At 55.7% G+C, this 26,030-nt stretch overlaps 1 protein-coding gene across 3 annotated transcripts in view; it reads left to right on the top strand.

Moving 5' to 3' along the window:
* The window catches only part of Unc13a (unc-13 homolog A), a 59,494-nt gene that overhangs the window by 17,024 nt on the left and 16,440 nt on the right, over nucleotides 1-26,030 (top strand). The window contains exons 10-34 of one of the 3 annotated variants that reach the window (XM_021731508.3): nucleotides 4,050-4,592; nucleotides 5,015-5,123; nucleotides 7,164-7,210; nucleotides 9,414-9,492; nucleotides 9,643-9,648; nucleotides 10,076-10,147; nucleotides 10,395-10,614; nucleotides 11,672-11,899; nucleotides 12,691-12,832; nucleotides 12,957-13,126; nucleotides 14,289-14,404; nucleotides 15,575-15,738; nucleotides 16,124-16,274; nucleotides 16,595-16,663; nucleotides 16,913-17,002; nucleotides 17,985-18,119; nucleotides 19,632-19,765; nucleotides 21,057-21,142; nucleotides 21,317-21,443; nucleotides 22,522-22,618; nucleotides 22,934-23,077; nucleotides 23,977-24,060; nucleotides 24,642-24,719; nucleotides 24,922-25,010; nucleotides 25,418-25,570. In XM_021731508.3, the coding sequence (XP_021587183.2) occupies nucleotides 4,050-4,592; nucleotides 5,015-5,123; nucleotides 7,164-7,210; nucleotides 9,414-9,492; nucleotides 9,643-9,648; nucleotides 10,076-10,147; nucleotides 10,395-10,614; nucleotides 11,672-11,899; nucleotides 12,691-12,832; nucleotides 12,957-13,126; nucleotides 14,289-14,404; nucleotides 15,575-15,738; nucleotides 16,124-16,274; nucleotides 16,595-16,663; nucleotides 16,913-17,002; nucleotides 17,985-18,119; nucleotides 19,632-19,765; nucleotides 21,057-21,142; nucleotides 21,317-21,443; nucleotides 22,522-22,618; nucleotides 22,934-23,077; nucleotides 23,977-24,060; nucleotides 24,642-24,719; nucleotides 24,922-25,010; nucleotides 25,418-25,570 (3,333 nt within the window). The remainder of the gene's footprint in view (nucleotides 1-4,049; nucleotides 4,593-5,014; nucleotides 5,124-7,163; nucleotides 7,211-9,413; nucleotides 9,493-9,642; nucleotides 9,649-10,075; nucleotides 10,148-10,394; nucleotides 10,615-11,671; nucleotides 11,900-12,690; nucleotides 12,833-12,956; nucleotides 13,127-14,288; nucleotides 14,405-15,574; nucleotides 15,739-16,123; nucleotides 16,275-16,594; nucleotides 16,664-16,912; nucleotides 17,003-17,984; nucleotides 18,120-19,631; nucleotides 19,766-21,056; nucleotides 21,143-21,316; nucleotides 21,444-22,521; nucleotides 22,619-22,933; nucleotides 23,078-23,976; nucleotides 24,061-24,641; nucleotides 24,720-24,921; nucleotides 25,011-25,417; nucleotides 25,571-26,030) is intronic. The other 2 variants (XM_078037801.1, XM_078037800.1) reach the window with 2 other exon arrangements.

Below are 26,030 nucleotides of genomic sequence, written 5' to 3'. Positions count from 1 at the left end.
GAGGTTAAGGCATGAGGAGATCAGGTTCAAGGCCAGTTTCAGCAGCTTAGCAAGATCCTGCCTCAAAGTAAAAAATAAAAAGGGCTGGGAATGTGGTTCAGTGGTTAAGCACCCCTGGGTTCAATCCCCAGTGTCTCTCCTGTGCTCTCTGTCCCTCACACACATGTAAAGAAATTAAAGGATGCCCAAAAACTCATTCAAATAAGTAATATTTTAGTGTTTTATTGCATACAAATATAATATACATATCTATATTTATATAATATAAATTATACCTATAGTATATTCTATATAATATGTATATTTATGCGTGGTGCCGGGGATCAGAACCAGGGCTTTGTGCTTGCTAGGTGAGTGCTCTGTCACCGAGCTCCATCCCAACCCTTAGTGTTATATTTTGATAGATCCATGAATTAAAAAAGAAGCGACCTAGCTGGGTGCTGGGACACACACCTGTAATCCCAGCAACTCTGGAGGCTGAGGCAGAAGGATCATGAGTTCAAAGCCAGCCTCAGCAACATAGCAAGGCCCTGAGCAACAAGCGAAATCTCTCTATAAAATATATAAAAGGGCAGGGGATGTGGCTCAGTGGTTAAGTGCCCCCGAGTTCAATCAAAATATAATTTGAAAGAAAACCTTCCTACACTTCCTACTCAATCTTTAGCATCAAGGATTTCTTTGCAGGTATCGAACAATTTTTTTGAAGTTCCTATATTTTGTATAGGACACTAGACACAAAACCTGTCTAGTTTATAGATAAAACATTCTAGAAGAAACTTTTTAAAAGCTGGGACACATACTCTATTCTGTTGATATTTAAGATCCAAGGAAATGGAAGGATACACTCCATGTGACGCTTTTAGGTCGGAAGTGGAGGTTGAATCACACCCAGCTGGGTTTTCTCTGGCCATCCTTCCACAAATCTTGGAGCCATCTGTGATCTTTAACTAAAAACGAAATCCCAGATCTCTCTTTATTTGTACTTACAACTTTCTCAACCTCTCTAGCAGTTCCCGCGACCATTTCTGCAGTCAGCATGGTCTTTAACGCTTTGTTCTTGGAGGGCATGGGCTCCACTTATGCAATTATTGGAAGAAAGTTTCAATGCATTGGAAGCAGCCCAGAGGAAAGTGAGGCATTGCACATAAATAAAATATTAACTCTTCACGAAGAAGGAAGTCTTTATCTTAGAGGAAACAAAGCAAAGTCGTAATCAGCCTGGTGTCATCCACAGAGTTCTGGGAAGAGTATTTGCCTGGAAATATTTTCCTTAGAGGGAAAATGGATTCTCCGAGACTCTTCTTCCTTGGACTGGAGGGTGCACAATGCCCCTCACGATCTCTGTGAATGTCCCTGAAGCTGGGAAGCACAGGTGGATTGTGCCCATCTTACAGGTGGGGAAACCGAGGCCCACGGGGCAGGGGTGTCGCTCACGTCTCTAGGCTGCTGTGCATGGAGCTGATGTCGTTCAGCTCTGGCTGGTGCAGCTTGACCTTCACCTCTTATCTTGTGTATGTGACCATTTCTCATTTTTCTCCGGCCTGATGTCTATCCATCTGTCCCTGATGGAGTCCTGTCTATTGTGCAAATTTCTGAGAACACACAGGGGTTGGTGCAGAGCAGGAAGGAGGAGACCCCCAACCCAAGCTTGGCCGCGCATGGGTGAAGGAGACTTTCCAGAATGGGGGATGGACGCAGGGGCAGGAACCACCTTCGTTCCCTGAGCAACTCGCGTCACCCTCTGTGGCCATCCTAGCCGATGCTGGGCTCCAAGAGGCTGGCCACCGGAAGTGTCATCCCACGGGCCAGGGCTCAGCTGGAGGGAGGGACAGGGCGCGGCATTATGGTGGTGTGGGAAGGCAGGGAATGCTTCCTGGAGGAGGGTGAGTGGATCCACCCTTCAAGGATGAATACGTCATCCCAGGAGGGGAAAGGGATTTCAGGCAGCAGAAACAGTGGCTCGGGGCTGCAAGGGTGAGGGGGCGGAATCATGCAATTGAAAGTTAGCCCTAGATCTTGAGCCCAGGAACAAGAAACTCATTTCAGGTATAAAATTTCAGGGAATGCCAGCCAGGCGTGGTGGTGCACACCTATAAAGGATGAGTAAGAATTTACCAGGTAAAGCCAGCAAGGAAGGGTGTTGGCCTCTGAGAAGGCTGGTTCAAGGGCAGCGGAGCCTGCGGAGGCACCTGAGCGGTATCAGCCTCCGAATGTCAGAGCCTGGGCCGGGAGAAGTCTTGGGGATCACTGAATACCACCCCTCAGTTTGAGAAGTGGAAACGAAGCCTGTTAAACCAGTTTATATGGCGGCCGAGTTTGCAGGTGGATAATACCTAGAATGTGCCGGGGTGGACTTTGAAGAATCCACCAGCAGAGGGCGCCCTAGTCCTTCAGTGCCCGCTAATCGCTGCTGCTCCCTCAGCCTCTCTCTGGTGGCTAGTAGGTCAGTGCTAAAAAGCAACTAACTAAACACACAATCTAGCAAAAAAGGGCTTGAGGGAGAAGCCCCTCGTATGATCCCTAAAGCACCCCCAGGACTGGCTGGGGAAGAGGGTCCTCAGCACTGAGGCTGGAAACAGTATTTAAGATGGGGACAAATGATATGCTTTGAATGACCAGAGCTTCTGTTGGAAGGTTAGTGGTGGGCCCCGGGCTGGCTCGCCTTTCCTAGGGCAGAGACAGGTGATTTTCTCTGGTCATGCAGAGAACAATCCAGGGTGCACATGAGGAGCATATAATGGGGGCCTGACCTGGCCAGTGGGTGTGAACACATCCAGGAAATGGACATTTCAGTGCGTCCTAAAGGATGAGTAAGAATTTACTAGGTAAAGCCAGCAAGGAAGGGTGTTCCTGGAGAGGGCTTGGCCTCTGTGGAGGCCTGGTGTTGGGCGTAAACGGAGGGTGTTGAAGGAACAGTGAGGAGGCTGCGGTGGAGGGTGTGGGAAAGTGGAGGGAGGTCGGGGTGGGAGGCTGGGAGCCTGAGCCCCATGAGGCTGAGCACAGGTTTTATTGCAAGGTACTAGGGAGCCATGGCAGGATTTGCAACAAGAGAGGGATGCAATTTGCTTTATGGTTCTAAGAACCCCTTGTGGCCTTTAAGGGAGCAGGGTCCATTGGGGACAAGAGTAGATGTTGGGACAGAGTCTAGACCCAGGACTCAGGAAAGTGGATGCATTTCCTATTCTTTTTTTTTAATATTTATTTTTTAGTTGTAGTTGGACATAAACCTTTTTATTGATTTCTGTGTGATGCTATGGATCGAACTCGGGGTCTCTCACATGCTAGGCGAGCACTTTACCACTGAGCTCCAACCCCAGCCCCAGCATTTCCTAATCTTTATTTTTATTTTTGTAGTGCGGGGCCTCCCACGTGCTAGACAAGTGCTCTGTCACTGAGCCACCCCCCCCCCCAGGGCCTCCCATATGTATTTGAGGCGGAGGCACGGGGACCTGCTGCGGTGGGGGTTGTGGGTGGCTGCAAGGAACAGAGGCAGGCGGGCCCAGGTACTGGTGAATCCAGGGGAATTCATGGTGGGAGGACACAGGAGGCCCAGGCTAAGGTTGGGGACACCAAGAGCCAGGCGTGGTCACATTCGAGTTCTGGAAGCACCAGGTGACCATGGAGGCTGTAGCGGGGAGCTGATCTAGGACCCCCAGACCTGAGCAGCACCCTCAGGGAGCACAGAGACCCCAGAGCCTCACAGGCAGGTGTACTAGCCTAATGACATCACCAGGGACTGGGGCGTGACTCAGTGGCAGAGCGCTCACCCAGCATGCACCAGGCACTGGGTTCATTCTCAGCACCAGAAAAGAAAGAAAGGTAATAATGTCATCAATCTGATGTATTGCCCGTCCCTCTACCCAGATGTAAATGCCACAAGAGCAGGAACTTGGGTCTTTTTTGTTCTCAGCTGTGTTTCTTAGTGCCTACTGTATGCATGCACACAGTAGGTGCTCAGTTGATGCAGAGTGAACGCCAGGGTGATGATGGGGCTCAGGGTCAGTGGTGGGGCACCCCAGCCCTGAGCTCCAGCCCATCCCATCCCGCAGCCCCACCGGCAGCAGCCACTACGCCTCCTCGGGAGAGCTGAGCCAGGGCAGCTCCCAGCTGAGCGAGGACTTCGACCCCGACGAGCAGAGCCTGCAGGGCTCCGAGCTGGAGGACGAGCGCGACCGGGACTCCTACCACTCCTGCCACAGCTCCGTGAGCTACCACAAAGACTCGCCCCGCTGGGACCAGGATGAGGAGGACCTGGAGGAGGACCTGGAGGAGGACCTGGAGGAGGACCTGGAGGAGGACTTGGAGGATGAGGAGCTGCCCGAGGAGGAGGAGGAAGAGGAGGAGGAGGAGGAGGTGGAGGAGGAGGAGGAGGTGCCCGACGACCTGGGCAGCTATGTCCAGCAGGAGTCAGTCGCAGCGGAGCCCAAAGACTTCAAGCGCCTCAGCCACCCACCAGCTGCTCCCGAGAAGGAGGACAAGGCCCCCGCCTTGCCCACGGAGGCCCCCGATGCGCCCAAGGCGACCTCCAAGCCACCCACACCTGAAGAGGTGCCTGGAGCACCCGAGCCCGAACCCCCCAAGGCTGAGGAGAGGTAACAGACGGGTTGAGGGGCCTGGAGGGGCTGGGTCAAGGTCACGGGTCAGCAAGGCCATGAAGGGTGTGATTGTGGACCTGGGCAGCTGTGGGTCTGGAGTGTCACAGGGCCGTGCATTTATTGAAGGACTCAGAGGTGACAAGGTGGGTGAGTGGGTTCATGAAAGGCTCTTAGGGGCGTGACCTTAGGGGCTGCTGAGACAGGAGAGGCCTCAGAGCATCTGAATGACCAGGGACAAACGGAATTACCAAGGGCCATAGCGGCCGGGGGGTTCTGGCGGTGAAGGGATCAGGGGGGTGAGTCCGGAGGGTGATAGCGATTCTAAGGAGCCAGAGAGGCCGCAGCGTGCATGGCTTGGAAGGCAGAGGGTCAGGGGACAGGATCATGGCCCTGGCAGCTCATCACGTTCCCTGTCTCAGTTTCAGGCCACGGGAGGATGAGGAAGGCCAGGAGGGTCAGGACTCCATGTCCAGGGCCAAGGCCAACTGGCTGCGAGCCTTCAACAAAGTGAGGATGCAGCTGCAGGAGGTGAGTGAGCGGCACGCAGCCCCGCCCACACCAGCCTGACCACGCCCAATACCACACCCTCACGCAGCTTGACCCCACCCACTGACCCCTTCAGGCTAATTGCCACGCCCAACTCCCCTCTCCTGTTCCTGCTGGTATTCAGAATGGACGCACCTGCTTCCCACATCCCTCCGCGCCTCGCCCACCCTGACCCTTTCCTGCCATGCCTTCCTCATGCTGCGCGCCACCTCGCACCCTTGCCAACTTGACCCCTGTGCCCTGGCCTTGCCCACACCTAGCCTAAGACAGCTTGGCCATGCCCATTTTCCCACCTCCTGCAGCCCTGCCTTCACCTCCACAGCCAAGTTCTTGGCCCCACCCACACCTGCTTGGCCCCGCCCATTGCTGCTCTGCCTGCTGGGCAGTGCTGCACCTTTGCAGACAGGGGATGTGAGGCTGGGAAAGGAAAGTCAGAGACCCTAGGCTTTAGCCTCCTGGAGGTAGGCACGGACAGGAGGCCAGAAGGAGGTGCCCAGCCAAGGCTTCCGTTCAGGGCTTCTGCTTGGCACAGGGAAAACTTTCAAGGACGTTAAGTGGAAAAAGAGGAATTTATTATGAGAGCGTTAGGTTAACACAGTGGAGGAATATTCATGCCTTTAGGGGCCTGGGCTGAGATCTCCGGGAACTGAGGTGCCACCTCTTTTTACTCCTTGCTGGCTAGTAGGTGTCTTGAGCCTTGAAGGCAGAGAGAGCCTAGGTGGAGTTAACCCTGTATTCTAGATCAACATGTCAACATGCAGAGCTGAGCAGAATCTGACCCAAAGATTAAGACAGCAGGGGAGACAGACACCAGTAAGCACGGACGCCTACAGGACCAAGGGAAGAGTCGGCGTTTTTCCCAAAAAGTGACCTTCAGGTCCTGGAAGAGTAACCTGGGCAACTGTCATGATCACATAGCCAGACGTCAGGGATGTGATCTACAGCAAAGCTAGTGGGAGACTAACGATGTATTTCCCGGCTGCATGCCCTCCAAGATTAGTGATTTTTAGATCTATTAAGAGAATGTGAAGCCAGAGGGTTTATTTAGGTTTCCCTGTTAAAAAATGTAGGTCATTGTCCAGATTAGAGAAAGATGTGAGGTTGGGTCAGCATCAGAGAAGAAATAAAGTGAAAGATTTAACTTCTGGGGTGACTGCAAATGGGCAGTGGGGTTGAAGCCACTCATTATTCCTTCATTCCACCCACCTGGGCTGTGTCATCCACAGTGACCTTTCAAGCTGGGGTGAGGCTGGCAGAAGACCCTAAACAAACACCTGAGACCATTAAATATCAAAGTCTCAGAAATTTAAACCAAATGCCTTATTTGCTTTGAAATGGAATTTTATATTATTTTTGATTAATTAATACATTCACATGATTCTAAATTCGAAAGAGAAGAAAGAGTATATAGTAAAAAAAAAAAGTCTATTGAGTAACTTTCGCTAAGTCAGCAAGTTAAATGCAGCCTTCACTGTTGCCGGTGGAACTAGTGATATGACAAGAAAAATAAATTTGGGCAGGTTATCTGGGTTTCACAGAAGAACATAAAACTACCCCAAGGTTATCAGGAAAGCTTCCTAGAGGAGGTAACACTTAAAGATGAGTGACATTCTGGCTGCGTGTGCCTCAGTGGTGGAGCAATTGCAAGGTTTGGGTTCCAGCACCACAAAGGGAAGAAATTGGATATGCAAAATATTTCAACATTATTTCAGAAGAGCACTGCTTCCTTTCATCCCAGAGCTACAGAGGACAAACTCTTTTGGGGGATGATGCTAACAAACCCCCAGGTTTGACAAATGAGGTTTGATTGAGGTTGGTGACAGAGAGAAATCTCCCCCAGCCTACTTTAAAGATGGACAAACTAAGGCTCAGAGAAATCCTCAGAACTCCCTAAGGACACACAGCTGAGAGTAGGACCCAGGTTCCTGACTCCAAGCCCAAAGGGGAGACAGAATTGAATTGCAGTCTGCCGTGGGGTTGGAGGACAACCACACTGACCATGTCCATCTGTCTGTCCTGCAGGCCCGAGGAGAAGGAGAAATGTCCAAATCCCTCTGGTTCAAGGGTGGGTAAGTAACAGTACTGAAGGAAATGGAAGTAATTTTTGGACTCAGAGCTTAAGGCTCATCTGCATGTGAGGACCAGCCTAGTGGGGGTGAGGAGTGGCCTCATTTAGAGAGGAGATGGATATTGGGCAAGGTAATGTGGCCAGGACATGGTGGTGAGTGCCTGTAATCTTAATTACTCAGGTAGCTGAGGCAGGAGGGTAGCAAGTTTGAGGCCAGCCTGGGCAACTTAGCAAGACTCAGTCTCAAACTTTAAAAGGGCTGGGGTGTGGTGGAGCACCCTCGGGCTCAATCCTCAGAAATGAAGGGGTTAAAAATAATGTGGCCACGACCTATGGCCCTTAACCACACTCATATGCTTAAAGCCGGCAATCTTTGAACTGATCTAAAGATATTGAATAATTGAGAGGCTCTGCTGCTTTTAGGTTATGGACGGGGAAACTGAGTCCAGAGAGATGTGGGCTTTGTTTCAGGCACTTGTATAATTCAAGGCCATTTCTCCTTGGAAAATTGTTTTGTTTTGTTTTGAAATTGGGTCTCCCTATATTGCCCAATATTGCTAGCCTCGAATCACTGCGCTCAAAGATCCTCCTGCTTCAGCCTGTCAAGAAACTGAGCGAGACTCCAGGCACATGCCATCACACCCAGCAGAAATAAATTTAAGATAAAGCAGAAATGAATTCCCACGTCCTCCATCTGCAACCCTGGAGCACATTTTTTGCTTCGATTCTGTTTTTAAATTTCTCAATTGATGGCTTTTCAATTGACGACAGTCATTTAGATTTAATTGGAGCATGCTGTCGGAGCTGACGTCTTAAGATTTGCAGGGTGTTGGCTGGTGAGGTTACCGGATGCACAAGATAATTTTTAATGACATTCGTGTTTGAAAATAGCAGCAAAAGAATGACCTCTTTCCCTTCCTTGCACATCCTTTGTGAACAGTGGCTATGATTAAATGAGCCGGTGCCCCTGCTGGGGATTGCCCCAGATGCAGAGCCTGAGAAGGGGATTCCTGCGCTCGTGATTTATGAGGCAGGGGCTCTCAGGAGAGACCTGCGAGGCAGGCGGTGCTGGACCAGGGAAGCAGCCCAACACACCTGTGGTCCAGGCGCCTTTTAACTCTCAGTCTGGAGCCACTGGGAGGTGGCTCCACAGTCATTGGCTGCCAGGGATCTCCCATTGACCAATGGAAACCTTCAGAGAGGAGCCACGCCCTGAAATCTCAAAGGATGGCCACACCTCTCAGTAAGAAGGGTTCTGAGAAATCACTACCACATCTGCCACTGCAGCCCTTTTTGGCAGCTGAGGCAAAACTGTGAAAAGGCAATAATAGCGCAAACAATTCCTGTTCCCGCTTCCGTCATCTTGGGACTCACTCCTTAGATAGATTTTTAAAATTCACACGTATTTCCAATGTTGAGCATCAGAAAGTTTCCTTATATATTTTAGTATAGCATTGAGACTTGCTTTAATTCAGTTTCTCATTTAATGTGGACACCTGCTTCATCGCCCCATTTCCCAGCCGTGGAAGTTGAAGTCTTCATTTCCTAGAATTGCTGTAATAAATTATCATAAACTCAGTGGCTTAAAACAATGGGAATTTATTCTCTCACGGCTCTGGAGACCCAAAGTCTTAAATCAAGGTATTGGTAAGGCCATATGTCCCGTGAAATCTGTATAGGGACAGTCTCTCTCTCTCTCTCTCTCTCTCTCTCTCTATCTCTCTCTCTCTCTCTCTCTCTCTCTCTCTCTCTCTCTCTCTGCCTCTTCTGATTTCTGGTGTTTGTTCCAAATCATGAGCCCTTTGGTCTGGGAATGCATCGCTCTGACACCCATCCACGTTGTCACATGACTATCTTTCAATAAGGACACCAGTCATGTTGGATTAAGGGCCCCCTACTCCACTAAGACCACATTTTTAACTAATCACATCTGCAGTGACCCTATTTCCAAATAAGGTCACATCTTGGGGTTGAGGGTGGAGGTTAGTGGGGCTGGGGGTGTGGCCCTAGGTTCCATTCCCAGCACCACAAAAAAACAAAACAAAGTCACATCCTCAACTATTGGGGGTCAGGGCTTCAGCATATCTTTCTGTGGGACACAGTTGAACCCCTGACTCCTGAGTGTCCTGCACAGGCTTCAGGTGATACCTGCATGGGAGTTGGTGACACCTGGGCCTTCCTTCACGTCCTTGTGTGTCTTACAGCCCTGGGGGCGGTCTCATCATCATAGACAGCATGCCGGACATCCGCAAGAGGAAGCCCATCCCACTTGTGAGCGATCTGGTAAGGCCTGTGCCTTTCACTACCGGGCAGATGTGAGCATGCGCAATCTGTACAACTACTCATGGTGGTCTTGGGGCAGGGGCCTGGCTAGGCGTTTTCTGTGACTAATGTAATCTGATTTCTATCCCACGTGCTTCGTGGACACTTCAGGCCATGGTGAGTGATGGTGAATTGGGCCCCCCGGGGTCTCCTCTCCGAATCCACCTACATGGGGGATCTTCCACCTTTCCCCTAATCGTGGGTTCTGGGGGAACCTTGATTCCCACCTCTGACTTCTCACCTTTCACCTACCTTGGTTCACAGAGTGGCTGATGGTTTTGCTCTGTGGCTGGTGATCACAGCCAAGTGTGACCCCTATCTGTGGTGGGCAGTTGCGAGTCAGAGGTGCAGGGCTGCTCACCTCCCAGAGCAGCTCCTGACTCAGCCTCTGTCACTTCTTATTCTCTGCTGGGTCTGCTGTCGCTGCTGTCTGTGACCTGTTTCCAATTGGTCTTGGTGACTCCCATCTGTGGCTGCTGGCCCCAATCTGCGCTGACCTTTCCCATCTGTGGCTGTGACTCCCTTTGTGACTTTCCTGCCCCAGTCGCTGGTCCAGTCCAGAAAAGCTGGCATCACCTCGGCCTTGGCCTCGAGCACATTGAACAACGAAGAGCTGGTGTGTGGGGCACCACCCCTCCCTGAGTTAGGGGTGAACTGGGGGGTGGGGGAGCTCCTGGAACTGTCCAAGCCTCTCATGTCCTCCAGGAAGAGAAGGGGTGTGACACAGATGAGCAACGTGGGGAAGGGAGGGACTGGGACTTTACAGCGCTCAGCATGGGGGTGAGGGAGAGGACACAAGACGGGCAATGCCCCCCAGGTCAGGGCTGGCGGGGACCCACGCTGCTTTCCCTCCATCCTCGCAGAAAAACCACGTTTACAAGAAGACCCTGCAAGCCTTAATATACCCCATCTCCTGCACGACGCCACACAACTTCGAAGTGTGGACGGCCACCACGCCCACCTACTGCTATGAGTGCGAGGGGCTGCTGTGGGGCATCGCGCGGCAGGGCATGCGCTGCACCGAGTGCGGCGTCAAGTGCCATGAGAAGTGCCAGGACCTGCTTAACGCCGACTGCCTGCAGCGTGAGTTCGCCGTCTGCGCCCACTGAGTGCCGAGTGCAGAGTGCCAGGGCGCCCCTGGGCGGGGCGGTGGGCGGGGCCAGACTAGGGGCGGAGCTCCGGGGAAGAGGGCGGAGCGGGCTGCTGAAGAGGAGGGGCGCCTCTGGGCGGGGACCTCTGACTGCAGTGGGGACCTGGGCGGGCTTCCCAGGAGGGACAAGGCTAGGAGGAGGAATAAGGCAGGCGGAACAGGAGGATTAGGAGGTTGAGTTAGGGGATCGAGGGCGGGGACGGGAGCTGTGAGGGGTCAAAGAGGGGTGGGGCGGAGCAAGGGGCGGAGCTAATGGAAAGAGGAGCTTTCCTTGGAGAAGAAGAAACCTAGTGTTTGGGTCTGCCGGGAGGAGGGAGGGATCCCAGGGAGCAACCCGCTCAGAGTGGGAGAGGCTGCGGAGGAAGAGGCTTGGAAGGGGCGGAGACGCGGGAGGGACTGGGGAGGACTGGGCGAAGTGTCTAAGAGGGACTGCGCCTCAGGTGGCGAGGATGTGCTCAGTTCAGGATTGGGGAGCAGCTGGCTGGGACAGGGGTGACGACTCACAAGGAGCTGGAAAGAGACCGTGTGGGGCTCAGGGAAAAGGATTTGGAGAGGGCCAGACACCAAGGACACCTGGTTCAGAGAGGGGAGAGGACTCCACGTGAGGGGAGGACACACAGCGGGCAGGGACTCTGAATGGGTGGGGACTCCAAGTGGGTGGGGACTCAAAATGGGCGTGGTTCAATGGCGAGGAGGAGGAGGAGGAGGAGGAGGAGGAGGAGGAGGAGGAGGAGGAGGAGGAGTCTCCTGGGAGGCGTGGCCTAAGGAGGGGTGAGGACAAGAGGCGGGGCTCAGAACCAGAGGACCTCAGGGTGAAATGCCTGTGTAGGGGCGTTCAGGGAGCAGGTAGGAAGCTAACTTCTGAAGGTGACTTCTGAGTCCCCATGGCATAAAATGCAGGTGGTCCCAGCCAAGGGAGCTCTTCGGGTGGGGCTGCTGGCTCCTCTGGGTGGAACGCATGGGGACAGTGACAGCCATGGACGTCCGCAGGGGCCGCGGAGAAGAGCTCCAAGCACGGGGCGGAGGACAGGACACAGAACATCATCATGGTGCTCAAAGACCGCATGAAGATCCGGGAGCGCAACAAGCCGGAGATCTTCGAGCTCATCCAGGAAATCTTCGCTGTGACCAAGACCGCGCACACGCAGCAGATGAAGGCGGTCAAGCAGAGCGTGCTGGACGGCACATCGAAGTGGTCGGCCAAGATCAGCATCACTGGTGAGGCGCAGGGCGCGGCGCGGCCCCTCCTTTTCAGCCCCTGGGCTCTACTCCACTCCCTGGACTCTCTGCTTTGCTGCTGTTGTACTTGGGTGTGTCCCTGTCTGTTCCAAGTTCTTGCGTGTGTCCTCCATGTGCTCAAGCTCAATGAAGGAGACCCTCAAGAAAGTTGAGGGCACGTGGTTCAGAGGCCCAGGGGAAGGCTGGGGAGTGCGACATCAAAGAAAGTATCCCTGCAGGTGGTGCCAATGAGCAGGCAATACTGTGACAACTAGGGCTCAGATTCTTGGAGGACCTTAGGGGACAATGTTTAGTGTCTGTCTCTGAGTGGTCCCACCCAGGGCAAGGGCCCTGGGATGTTTATCCGCACCCAACTGCATTTGAACTTGAGGAGGAGAATTTCAGGGCAAGTAGGTGTTCCAGGATTTGACCCCAGGAGATCCAGGTGGGAGACTGGGACTTGAGTCTAGGGTGGAGCCTGCAGGGGGCGCAAGTGAGCAGATGATTTCCTGTGCAGCTGGGACTCAGTCCTCCTGGGGACCTCAGGGAGACAGCACAGAATGTGCATGTGGCTGAGAGCAGTCCTACCCATGGGCGAGGTGGCTGGGTACTTTGCCATCCTACATGGGCTACGGGCACCATCTGTGTTCAATCTCTGGCAAACCTAGTGTGCCCTGCTGTTGTGCTGAGGTCAGGTCACAATGTCCCCAGTGAACAGCCTGGAGCATGTGGAGCACCTGTTCTTGACGTGCCTGACCCTGATCTCCATGTCTGTCCTGTGTGTCTTCTAGTGGTCTGTGCCCAAGGCTTGCAGGCAAAGGACAAGACGGGATCCAGCGACCCTTATGTCACAGTCCAGGTCGGGAAGACCAAGAAGCGGACAAAAACCATCTATGGAAATCTCAACCCTGTGTGGGAAGAGAATTTTCACTTGTAAGCGCCTGGCTGGGTCGCCAGCCCCACCTAGAGCTTACTTCTGGGGTAGCTAGAGAGGGTCCCAAGACCCAGCATGTGCCAGCTGCCTGATCCCTGTCCCTGCCTCCTCCTCCCTGTGCAGTGAATGTCACAACTCCTCTGACCGCATCAAGGTCCGCGTCTGGGATGAGGACGATGACATCAAATCCCGCGTGAAGCAGAGGTTCAAGAGGGAGTCCGATGACTTCCTGGGGCAGACTATCATCGAGGTTCGGACGCTCAGCGGCGAGATGGACGTGTGGTACAATCTGGGTAAGCGAGGCAGGGACAGTCCCCAGGTAACCAGACAGAGCAGGGAGCCCAGCGGAGTGGGGAGCTGGGGTCTCAGAAGGAGTTTGGTTGAGAAAGTTCATCTGGTGGGGAAGGCAGGGTCCATGTGCCCAACTTGGTAGGGGCAGGAAACACCAAGGTTGAGAAGGTGAGCAGAGCCCAGGAACTTCTTAATTTGCTATAGGAAGACAAGAAGGAGAAGGGCAGAATCTCCAGAGCCAGTCTCACGGGGGAGACAGGAAGCAAGACCTGGGAATCCAGTCTGAGGGGAGAGATGCAGACCAGAGACCCAATCTGAGAAGAAGGATTGAGCTTTGAGAATCTAGTCTAAGGAGGGGGCTATGCTTTGGGAATCCCAATCCAAGCGGAGCCCCACAGAACCTAGACCCATGTCTAAAAAGATGCGTAGAAGCTGGGGAGCACCATCTGAGGGAGGAGGAGTGTGCGTGAGTATAGTCTGAGGGTGTAGGAAGAACACAGTCTGGGAGGGATGAGCAGAGGTCACGAGCATCATTCATGGGTTAGGAGACATCCGGGGATCTCGTTCTGACTGTGGAGGCAGAAAGTGAGACCTGGAGACCCTGGACTGAGGAGAGAGGCCTGAACCCGTGAACCCTGCCTGGGAAGATGACCAGTTGCTGGGTAGAGCGTCTGAGGGGAGCTGGGTCCTGAGACTTCAGTTTGGGGATGCTGCTAGTCTAAGGACAGAGACTCAGACTCAAGATCTTAATCCTGCCCGGTGCTTTGGCGCTCGACTGGAATCCCAGTGGCTCCGGAGGCTGAGGCAGGAGGGTCTCAAGTTCAAAGCCAGCCTCAGCAAAAGTGAGGCACTTAGCAACTCAGTGAAACCCTGTCTCTCAATAAAATGCAAAATAGGGATGGGGGTGGGGCTCGGTGGCCGAGTGCCTCTTAGTTCAATCCCTGGCAGGCCCCACCCCAAAAAAGAACTTAATCTTAGTGAAGAATCGAGGTCTAGGACCCTGTGTGAAGGTAGAGGCAGGGTCTAAGGAACTCTAGTCTGAGGGAGGAGACAGAAGCCCAGGGAGACCCCCAGGCCTGGAAGGACAAGAGAATGGTGCAGATATAGAGGAGCCCAGGGTTGTGCCCGGGAGGTCCGGGATCACCAGCCCCTTTTGCCCTGCAGATAAGAGAACAGACAAATCCGCCGTGTCTGGCGCCATCCGGCTACACATCAGCGTAGAGATCAAGGGCGAGGAAAAGGTGGCCCCCTACCATGTCCAGTACACCTGTCTGCACGAGGTGAGCCCCGCTGAGCCACCGTCAAAGCTGCTGAGACTTCTGTGCTGGGACCTCCCGGCTGCCCGCCCCTTGCCATTACTGCCGGCCACTTCCGCCCTGTCCTCTGGAGCTATGCACACCTCGCCCCTGTCCCTCTCAGACAGTCCCTGTGCCATCCCCTCTACCTGAAGGCCTCCTCTCCACCCCTCAAGGTCAGACTCCAGGGCCCCCTCCTCTGGGAAGCCCTCCTTGACTTCCAGGCCAACTCCCCCCCCCCACTCAACTCCGTGGCCCTCCTTCCATCCTGGGCTGGACTCTGAGTGTCCGTCTGTCTCTTTCGGCTGCGTGGGAGCTTCTGGAGGAAACTATATACTCAGGACTCATTTTTTTTTAAATGAATGCTGATAAATGAATGAGTGATTGATGGATGAGTGAATGTTAAGTTAGTGAACGGACAGGCGAGATGTGGTAAGGGAATGAGTGAGCTGAATAGATGGATAAGAGCAGAGGGGGCGGAGTCAGGAGCCTGGTGAGTCACTCCAAGTAGAGGTGACTGGGTGGAAAGATGGATGATGGCGGATGAGTTGACAGGTGCTGTTGGCCGATGTCAATGGGTGTGGGAGGCTGGATGAACCCTTGGCTGGAGAGAGCATGCTGGGGGAGATGGCGGGGCTGGGGGCGTGGTGCTGACTTATTGGAAAGTTGCGCAGCTAGGTTTTGGCAGGTGGAGGAGGGAACATGGGTGGTGAGCGGAGATCAGGACAGACAGATTGGATAGATGGGTTAAATTGTGGACAGGTTATGGGATGGATAGGTGGATACATGGTTGAATTATAAAAAGAAGGATGAGGGATTTGGGGGCAGTGGGATAGATGGGCCAGACGCTGGATGGACAGGCGGGTGCATAGATGGGTGGGTGGGCGAATCGACGGATGGATAGATGGTGGATGGCAGCTAGATGAGTGGCAGAGCCGTGGGTGGACGTGGATGGGCAGGGCCTGTGTGGCTGGGTTACTGGAAGGCTGGGTGAAATGTGGAGGGGCCGGGCGGACGGCGGGGTGAGTGGATGGGTGAACCGGCAGCTCAGTAAACAAAGGCACGCACAGGCCGGCAGGCGACATGCCGCCCAGGCCGGGGGCCCCTGCTGCCCCTCGCGCCCTCCATCATGACCCCGGCTCCCCGTGGCCGCAGAACCTGTTCCACTTCGTGACGGACGTGCAGAACAACGGGGTGGTGAAGATCCCCGACGCCAAGGGGGACGACGCCTGGAAGGTGTACTACGATGAGACGGCGCAGGAGATCGTGGACGAGTTCGCCATGCGCTACGGCGTCGAGTCCATCTACCAAGCCATGACGTGAGGCCACAGCCCGGGACGGGGGCATGCGGAAAGCGGGAGGGGCCGGCCGGAGTGGACGCTGGCGGATGTGGGCCGGAGAGGTCTTAGGAGGAGGCTCCGGAGAGGGAGTGGGCGTGGCGGGGTGCAGTTCCCGGGGAGGCCAGTAGGGCGCCCTTGGTAACGGCGAGAGGACAGGGAGGAGACTGGGTTAGAAGCCATAGTGCCACCCAGACGACTGGAAAGGTGGGGGCAGGAGGCACAGAGAAATGGGGACAGAAGGGGCAGAAGGATGGAAGCTGGTTTGGGGGGCGAGGGGTGCCATTTGCTGGTGCCCTTTGGAGGCACCTAGGGGGGCCTCCGCCCATCTTGGCCGGGTCCCAGTGCCTCCCACTCCTCTCGCCAGCCACTTTGCCTGCCTCTCCTCCAAGTACATGTGCCCCGGTGTGCCAGCCGTCATGAGCACCCTGCTCGCCAACATCAACGCCTACTATGCGCACACCACCGCCTCCACCAACGTGTCTGCCTCCGACCGCTTCGCCGCCTCCAACTTCGGGGTCAGTCCCAGGGCTGGGTGCGAAAGGGGGAGGGGGAGCCCAGCGCATTGCTGCCAGTGCCAGGTCTTGCTTGACTCCTGGTTTCCCAACCTGCACCTGACTTGCTGTGTGACTTTGCACCAGCCACTCTCCTTCTCTAGGCCTCAGCTTGGTCTTCTGTAGAATGATGTAGAAGGAAAATAGATGTGATGAGGGTTCTGTTCATGAGGACTGGGGTGTGGACAGCCAGCCCCCAGCCAGTGTGGCAGCCACTGTCAGTGACTTCTCTAGACCGCTAAGGCCCGCCTCCATCAATCCTCCATCCTCCCCTGCCTCCTCAGAAAGAGCGCTTTGTGAAACTCCTAGACCAGCTGCACAACTCCCTGAGGATCGACCTCTCCATGTACCGGGTGAGAGGCGCAGGTGTCCTGCCCCTGTGTGTGCCTGGAGGGGCCCTACCCAGAGGCTTGTGCACAGAGGAGCCTCCTCACACGTGGGGTGCCCCCGGGAAGCAGTGTTGCCCGCTGGCCTGGGGCAGCCGGGCACACCCTGTCACCCTCCAGCCCGCCTCTTGAAATCTGGGAGCTCCTGAACCCCACACGCCCTGACTCCCGCCCCCCAGCCTGCTTCCTAGCCCGCCTCTCCTCTTGCTCCAACAGAATAACTTCCCGGCCAGCAGCCCCGAGCGACTCCAGGACCTCAAGTCCACTGTGGACCTCCTCACCAGCATCACCTTCTTTCGGATGAAGGTAGAAGAGGGGACCTGAGCCCTGGAGTGCCATGGGGAGGGTCCTGCAGGACTCTGGCTCCCATCCAACTGTGGCCTCATGTCCTCGGTCGCCCCTCTCAGTCCCCACCCGCCACTCTAATCCGACCTCCTAGGAGGTCACATTCTAGATCTGCATGTGGTGAGGCCAGGGCCTCGGTCTTCCTGTGTCTGGATCCTTTCACTTAACTCGGTGGCCTCCAGCTGCATCTGTGTGGCTGCAGGGGCCAGGATTTCGTTCTTTTTTTTTTGTGGCCAAATGGCATTCCGCTAGGTGCATACACTGCCCCATTTTCTCCACCCACCCCTCGGTTGACGGCCACTCGAGTTGTTTCCACTCCATGGCTCTTGTGAGTGGTGTGCAGTGAGCCCAGGGCGCGGGTGTCTCTTCTACATACTGATTTCGTTTACCCTGGATGCATACCCAGGAGGGAGGCTGCTGGGCCATTTGATAGTTCTGTGTTTCATTTAAAAAACAATTTTGGGGGGTACCTGGGATTGAACCCAGGGACGCTTAACCACTGAGCCACACCCCCAGCCCTATTTTGTATTTTATTTAGAGACAGGGGCTCACTGGGTTGCTTAGCACCTCAGCCTTGCTAAGGCTGGCTTTGATCTCGCGATCCTCCTGCCTCAGCCTCCTTCCAAGCTTCTGATATTACAGGCGTGCACCACCGCACCCGGCTGGCTATCTTTAACTTTCTGAGGAATCTCTGTAGGCTTACATGGTGGCTTCATAGTGGGACTGACATTTCCAGTGTGGGGGTCCCCTTTTTTCCATGACCTCCCCAGCTCCCTTCGGTCCTGGCAATGGTGGCCGTTCCAAAGGGTGCGTGATCTCTCCTTGTGGTTTTGACCTTCTGCCTCACGCTGCTGCTTCCTTTCCTTGAACCCAAAATGATCGTGAGTACTTCCTGGGTGCCCCTGCCCAGCTGTGCCCACCCCTGCCCGCGTCCTCCTTTCAGGTACAAGAGCTCCAGAGCCCGCCCCGCGCCAGCCAGGTGGTGAAGGACTGCGTGAAGGCCTGCCTCAACTCCACCTACGAGTACATCTTCAACAACTGCCACGAGCTCTACAGCCGGGAGTACCAGACCGACCCGGTGAGGAGCCTCTGTGTCATCTTTATGGGGAGCTCTGAGCCCCCATCTCAGGACTGGGGGAGAGGTTTGATAAGAGAAGCTTCAGATCCAGTCCAGTTAAGCGCTGAGCCTTGGGCATACAGTAGGCGCTCAGGGAATTTGTTTGCCGAGTTGAGTTGGGCACAAAACGGTGAGCCTGGGAGAAGATCATCCCTCGATTCAAGTTGAATCGAATTTCTTAAATAGAAAATTTATTTTTAGGGCTGGGGCCGTGGCTCAGCGGTAGAGCACTGGCCTGGCACGTGCGAGGCCCTGGGTTCGACCCTCAGCACCACAAAAAGATAAATCAACGATAAAGGCGTCGTGTCCATCTACTTCTAAATTATTTTTTAAAAAATTCATTTTTAACCACTTGAACTCAACTGATTTGAGATCATTCAACAAACACTTGTCTGTGCATACAATGTCCTGGGATGGCCGATGAGGCTGAGGGACTGGGTATTCTAGAAGGAGGAAAAGTTGTTCAAGTTGGAAATTGACAACCAGGTAATTAGCACTGAGATGGGGGAGTTGGGGGACGGTGGGAGCCAGGGTGTCCCCTGGCCCAGCTGCTGTTAGGACGTGACACCCTAGCTGAGATCATCCCTGGACCCCGCCGTGTCCCCTCACACTCAATTGATTTGGGTGACATCGACCACTCGGCTGACCTGGGTTGAGGTGAACGGGGCAGAACTGGGTTGGGTTCACCTGGATCAGTGTCCTTCCGTTTGTCACTGTTTGGCCGGCTGGGGTCGAGATTGCTCTTGACAAATTAGTCAACAGAATTAACTGGACTGGGCTGAGCTGGAGCTTGAACTCGTTCATTTCCACCCGTCCACTGTGTTCCACTCGGGACCCGTTCCCTCCGTGGGGTTGTTCTACGTGGGGTTGAGTCTGGTGAGCCGGGTGTGGCTCAGGTGCAGCTGCTGTCAGTGAAGTCGGTTAGCGGGATCTTGTCTGATCTTGTCTGTGGAGGGGGCTCATTTCTGAAGCTCTGCTGGGCCGAGAAGAGTGGGTGCCCTGCAGGGACGCCTCAGGTGGGTGGGTCCGGCTGAGTCGGAGCCTGTTTATTTGCAGTCTGTGGACGTTGCTCTTGGACGCGTCCATCAGAAGGAATCCCCGACTTCACCTAGTTTCCCTCAACCCAGTGAAGTTCCATTCCCCTCCATTCAGTGCGGTTGGGCCGAGTTGGGTTCCGCGGCACGGGCTCAGGGGCTGACTTCTGTCCCTCCGGGGGGCTTGGCTTGCATTCCTTCCCGTTCCGCCCGCTCTGCAGGTCTCGGGCGCATGCAGGTCTCTGAGTCGAGTCTGAGAGTCCTGAGCTCACAGGGCCCTGGGGACATGAGCTCTGTGGGGCCAGTTTTCCTGAGTCCGGGTCCTTTCCAGGCAGGCTGTGCCCCAGCCGGTCACCTGCCACAGGGCCTCGCCTCTCCCACCTCTGCCCTCTGTAAGCACTGACTGGGCACCAACCCATGTCGCCTCTGTCCCTCCCAGGCCAAGAAGGGGGAGGTTCCCCCCGAGGAGCAGGGGCCCAGCATCAAGAACCTGGACTTCTGGTCCAAGCTCATCACCCTCATAGTGTCCATCATCGAGGAGGACAAGAACTCCTACACCCCCTGCCTCAACCAGTGAGTCGCGGCCCGTGGGTTCCCTCTCCTGGGCGCTTGTGAGTGTGCGTACACACAGCTTTGTGTCTAGTGTGTAAAGGGGACCGTGTCTCGTTACAGACAGGCTGTGGGTGGTGGGGCCTGGGTGTGGTTTTGCCCATGTGAAGTCAGGTACATAAGTTCGCGTGCAGGTAGATAATATGCATTTTCTAAGTGCTGATTTGTGTGAATAACTGTGTACACACGTGTGTGATTTTGTACGTGTGCATAAATTCATAAATAATAATAGACAGTGTTGTTCAAATATTTGCTAAAGGTTAGATACTCTACCGAATGTTTTGCATTTAAATTGCTTTCTATCTGAAGTGTGTGTGTGTATGGGAGTTCGTGTACAGTGGTAGTCAGTGGGTTGAATTGTGTCTACGCGTGTAATTGTGGAATACATTTAAATACACAATATTACCCCCATGTAAATATTGTGTATTGTGTAATATAAATATTGTATGATATTGTATAGTGGTGTGCATGTGGGTGCAGGTCTGTTGGGGATCTACGTATCTGTGAAATACTCATCCGTATTAGCTCTGTGAGCTGTTGTGTTTAATTTCTTCTGAGGTGAGTGCTAAAGGGGCCCCTTATTTTGGGGTGCTAACAGCTCCTGGTTACTTAGATATAGAGTTAAGATAATGGATTTAGCTGGATGGAGCACAGTGGATGTTTGGGTGGATAGACAGAGAAGAATGGATGGATAGGTAAATGGAAAGACAGGTGGGTGAATGGGTGGGCGGATGGTGAGTGAGTGGTAGGTGAAGGAATGGGTGGGCATGGGTGGCTGGGTATATGAATGGGTGGTTGGATGGATGATGGATGGATGGAAAGATGGTTGGATGGAAAGATGGATGGATGATGGATGGAGGGATGGATAGAGACAGGAATGGAGGGAAGGGTGGGCAGGTGAGTAGACGGCCGAGTGGGTGCAGGTAGATGTGTGGATGCGTGGTGAGTGAATGAGCAGATGGAGGGACAGATGGAGAGGTGACGGACGGTTGGATGCACAGATGGCCAGGTGGGTGGACAGGCAATATTTGGGCCAGTGAGTGAATGAGTGGACGGAGAGACAGAGGGACGAGTGGGTGGGCAGAGGCTGAGGTTGGTCCAGGCCTTAGCGCAGCTGCTCGGCTACTCAGTGACCATGGGGGACTTGGATGCAGACCCCTGCCCTGCCCACACGGCCACCTGGACAGCGAAGGAGGAGCAGCCCGTGCCCTCTGGCTTCGGTCGCCTAGAGTTCATACTTCTGTGACTTTGCCAGGTTCCCCCAAGAGCTGAATGTGGGGAAGATCAGCGCCGAGGTGATGTGGAACCTGTTCGCCCAGGACATGAAGTACGCCATGGACGGTGAGTCCCACCTGCCCTGGCCACGCCGCTGCCCGAAGGGGGCCCAAGCATCCCCTCCAAGGCTGCCAGTGCCTGGACTCTGCCTGCGTCGGACACCAGTCGTCACCTGTCTGCTGAGGCAGAGGGGAGGGTGGTGGACCCTCCCGGCTGAGCGGTCCCCTCTGTCCCCATCAGAACATGACAAGCACCGCCTGTGCAAGAGCGCCGACTACATGAACCTGCACTTCAAGGTCAAGTGGCTCTACAACGAGTACGTGGCAGAGCTTCCCGCCTTCAAGGACCGCGTGCCCGAGTACCCCGCGTAAGTCCTCCACCCAAGCCTGCCAGAGCCAGGACTGCGCCACAGCCAGGGGACCCCGAGCAGAGGTCAGATCCGCTAAGGGACGCCTGGGTGTCAGGGCACAGTGGGGCTCACGCCCCGTCTCCTTGACTCCCAGCCACTGGACTGGGGACCCCCACAGCCCAGAACGTCGGTGGTCAGAGAGGCCGAGGACGCGCAGCGCTGTCCCTGTGCCTTTCCTCACCTAATCCTCCTGGTGATTCCGTGAGGTGACACGAGGGCGTGACCATCCCCACTTTCTGGGTGAGGAAATGGAGGTTAAAAGATGCCGGTGACTTGGCCCAGTGAGGTCAGTGATGGACTCAGGAGGTGAACTTGGGGTGACCGACACCTGCGCTGTGTGGGGGACGGGGATGGTGGCCACCGATTCCTCAGGACCTACTGAGTGCCACACTGGTCACTGCTCACAGCAGCCCCGTGGGACAGTCTGCTGTGCGGTCATCCCCCAGCGTCCACTGGGAGTGGTTCCAGGACACAAAGTCTGAGGTGCTAGGTCCCTTCTACTAAACGGTGTGGTGTCTGCACACTACGGTATTCAATTTGTTAATTTATTTATTTTTGGTACCAGGGATCGAACTCAGGGCACCCGACCACTGAGCCCCATCGCAGCCCTATTTTGTATCCGGGTCTCACTGAGTTGCTTGGCGCCTCGCCATTGCTGAGGCTGGCTTTGAACCCATGTTCCTCCTGCCCCAACCTCCCAAGCCGCTGGGATGACGGGCGTGGGCCACCGCGCCCGGCTCTGCACACTAATTTTGAACCCCAGTGGGTTGAATCCATGATGCAGAATGCGGACCGGGTAGGGAACAGGACCTCAGAGGGCGAAGGAGGTGTATCTGAGCCGGGGCTCCTGAAGTCTGGGCCTTCCTCTGATGGCTGCTGCTGGGTCCATTTCATGGGCAAAGTCCCTGAGCCCAGTGGGGGAGGGGAGCCAGGGCCACCCGAGGCCACAGGCCGACACCCCCCAGTACTGGGTGGGAACAGGCAGAGCAGGGCCGGGGAGGGGAGCGCTGGGCCCCACCACAGCCCTCCATCGCAGGTGGTTTGAGCCATTTGTCATTCAGTGGCTGGATGAGAATGAGGAGGTGTCCCGCGACTTCCTGCACGGCGCCCTGGAGCGGGACAAGAAGGATGGGGTAAGGGGGTCAGCGCGGGACCACGCTGCCCGTTTGCCCACAGTGGCCTCGTTCCCTCGGGGCACCCACTGGGGTCCACTGGGGCATCCGTTGCCCTTGAGGTGAGCGCACGCGGTGTGCCGTGGGTGTCCACCAGCAGACCTGACCTCTCCACCCTCCCCGTGGCCTCGTGGCCGACTTTAGAGGTGGCAGTCTGTCACCCGGCTACTCCGAGCCACCCCTCCCGGTGGTCAGTGTGCGCTGTCCCCCCGGAGGCCAGGAGGGCGGGCTCGGGGCCTGCCCTGCTCTGACCGTCCCCTCCTGCCCCTCCTGCAGTTCCAGCAGACCTCGGAGCACGCGCTCTTCTCCTGCTCCGTAGTGGACGTCTTCTCCCAGCTCAACCAGAGCTTCGAGATCATCAAGAAGCTCGAGTGCCCCGACCCCCAGATTGTGGGGCACTACATGAGGCGCTTCGCCAAGGTGTGGGGTGGGCACCGGGGGGCAGCGTGGGTCAGAGGGGGTTGGGCTTGCTCAGGGTGGAGGCGGGGGTGCCGTGGAGCTGGAGCCATGGGATTGAATCCCGGGTTTAGGTCAGAGCTTGGGTTTGTTGGGACCTGGCCTTGGGCCAGACTGGGGCTGGAGAGTGGATGGGGCTGGGGCTGGTGATGCTGGGGCTGGGGCTGGGGCTGGGGTTGGTGCTTGGGCGGGGGGGTCCTTCTGGATTGGGTTTTTGAGTCGGCATTGAGGTTGCAGCGGAGGCTGTGGTCTCTGTAAGTTAGAAAGGTTTCCAGGTGAGTTTGGTTTTGTTGGATTGGAGTTCAAGTTTGGATTGCCATGAGGCCAGGATGACCTTGGTGGGGATTTCAGGTCAGACTGGGATTCAATTCGGGATCAGGTCATGATTGAGTCTAGGTTAATGTGGTGGTTGGTCTCTTTAGAGAGCGAGAGCGAGAGTGAGAGAGTGAGAGAGAGAGAGAGAGAGAGAGAGAGAGAGAGAGAGAGAGAGAGAGAGAGAAGAGCCGAGCAGAGTGGCTCACACCAGGGATCCCACTAGCTGGGGAGCTAAGGCAGGAGGATTGCAAGTTCAAAGCCAGCCTCAGCAACTCAGTGAGACTCAATCTCTAAATAAAATACAAAAAGGCCTGGGGATGTGGTTCAGGGGTGAAGTGAACCGGGTTCCATCCCCAGCACCAAAAATAGAAAGAAAGAAAAAAAAAAAAACCTGGGTCTTCATCTGGACGACGGTATTTTGATGGTCGTCCTGGGTGGAGATCATCCATGGAAGTTCTGAGTGGAAGTTCATCCATGGTCTCACTAGTGGTCTTGCTGGGACTGGTGACCAGCCCTGCCCTGCTCTCACCCACCCCGTGTCCCCCCAGACCATCAGCAACGTGCTTCTCCAGTACGCGGACATCATCTCCAAGGACTTCGCCTCCTACTGCTCCAAGGAGAAGGAGAAAGTGGTGACCTGCGGGCGCCCCGTCCTGTGCCCTGCCCACCCCCACCCAGCGTCCCCAGGGCCCCACCCTCCCCGCGCCCTGACACCTGGATATCTGTGTGTCCAGCTGGTGTGGCCTCACTGTCCCGGCAAGATGCCAGCTGTTGAGTGTGCTGATTGGTGTGTGTCGGGTTCTGTGTGTCTGGGCACAGGGCACCTGGGCGCCAGGTCTGTGCCTTCTCTGGCTGTGTGATGGGTGTGGGGTGAGTGTGTCTCTGGGCCTGGGGTCTGACTGGGGTGGAGGCTGGTGCCTTCAGTGTCGTTGTCGTCTGGGTGTTGAGTGGTGGGTGTGAGTGCGGGGCTCTGGGTCCACGGGGGACCCCCACCCTCTTCTGGACCCGCCCTGCCCAGCCCAGCTCGTGGGGCAAAATCACTTCCATCCTCACCCCGCCCCAGCCCCAGAGGCGAGCTGCCCAGGGATCCCGGGAACCTGAGCGCACTTGACCTGCGGCCCCGGGGTCCCCCGCCCCAGCCCCTGAGCCCATGCCGCGGTCCCTGGGGGGTGGGCAGCGCCGAGGCCTGACCCCGCTGCCCGCCCCCCCGCAGCCCTGCATCCTCATGAACAACACCCAGCAGCTCCGCGTCCAGCTGGAGAAGATGTTCGAAGCCATGGGAGGGAAGGAGGTGCGGCGCCCCCTGGGTCCCCGCAGCGCATCCCCTGGGTCTTGGGCTGGGTTTTAGCCCCATTTCCCCTTAGACCCAAGCTGGCGGCTCCACCGGGTCTCCCATCCTCTGCCGCCCCTCGGGCTCCCTCTTCCTGGTGAGATGAGAAGTCCAGGTTCGTGGATGCTCCGTCCCCCTGACCTGCTGTCCCTTCCGCTCCCAGCTGGACGCCGAGGCCAGTGACATCCTGAAGGAGCTCCAGGTGAAACTCAACAATGTCTTGGATGAGCTCAGCCGGGTGTTCGCCACCAGGTGGGCATCTGCAGGGCCGGGGCATCGGGGAGGGAGCCTGGGCCATCGGGAGACTCAGCAGAGGCAGAGGAAGAGACCAGGCTCAGCGCCAGATGATGCCAAGTTCAAATCCTGGCTCCACTGCTTACTAGCTGTGTGTCCTGGGGAGAATCACCCAACCTTTCTGAGCCCTAGCCTATTCATGGGTCAAGTGGGGATGATGATAGACAGGACCCCAGCAGGACTTTTGAGAATGAAATGAACAACACGGATCAATGCCCCGCGGTTCTGCCCGTCCCCAACATTGCCAGCTGAGGGTGGCCTTGCTCCCTGGTGTGGCATTAGACCACCACACAGGTTGGCGCTGGCCGCCCCACCCTCTGGGTGCCAGGGGAGTGGGGTCTGAGCCCTCCCCGCTCTGTCCCCAGCTTTCAGCCACACATCGAAGAATGCGTCAAACAGATGGGTGACATCCTCAGCCAGGTGAAGGGCACAGGCAACGTGCCCGCCAGCGCCTGCAGCAGTGTGGCCCAGGACGCCGACAACGTGCTGCAGCCCATCATGGACCTGCTGGACAGCAAGTGAGCTGGCAGGGCCTGGGACGGACCAGGGAGGCCGGAGCCGGGCCAGGGAGCCAGGCTTGGGGTGGGGGTGGGGGTTGTGTGAAAGAGTGTGTGAGTGGAGGCAGGGAGACGGGGTAGATAGTTGTCAGGACTGGTGAGTGAGTATCTGCAGGGATGAATGGGTGGTGGCTGGGTGGATGAAGGGCTCCAGGGCTGGGCATCGAGATGACGAATGATTGAAGGAAAAAGGCTTCAAAGGTTAAAAAGGATGGTGGGCGGACAGATGGGTGGAAGAAAGGAGGAAGGAAAGGAATGGATGAGGAGGGGGAGGTGGAAAGAGACAGAAGAGAACGAGAGAAGGCTGGGCGGGGTCTGGTGGATGGCGGGGTAGGTCGGTGTGGGTCATGTGGACTGTCCCTCTCTGTCCTTGGCCCCCCGCACATCCACTCACAAACCTTCTGCTGGCTTTCCTCCCAAG

Source organism: Ictidomys tridecemlineatus, chromosome 2 (genome assembly GCF_052094955.1).
Source record: "Ictidomys tridecemlineatus isolate mIctTri1 chromosome 2, mIctTri1.hap1, whole genome shotgun sequence".
In the NCBI taxonomy this organism is placed as follows: Eukaryota; Metazoa; Chordata; class Mammalia; order Rodentia; family Sciuridae; genus Ictidomys; species Ictidomys tridecemlineatus.
This window is presented reverse-complemented; position numbering and strand designations above follow the sequence as displayed.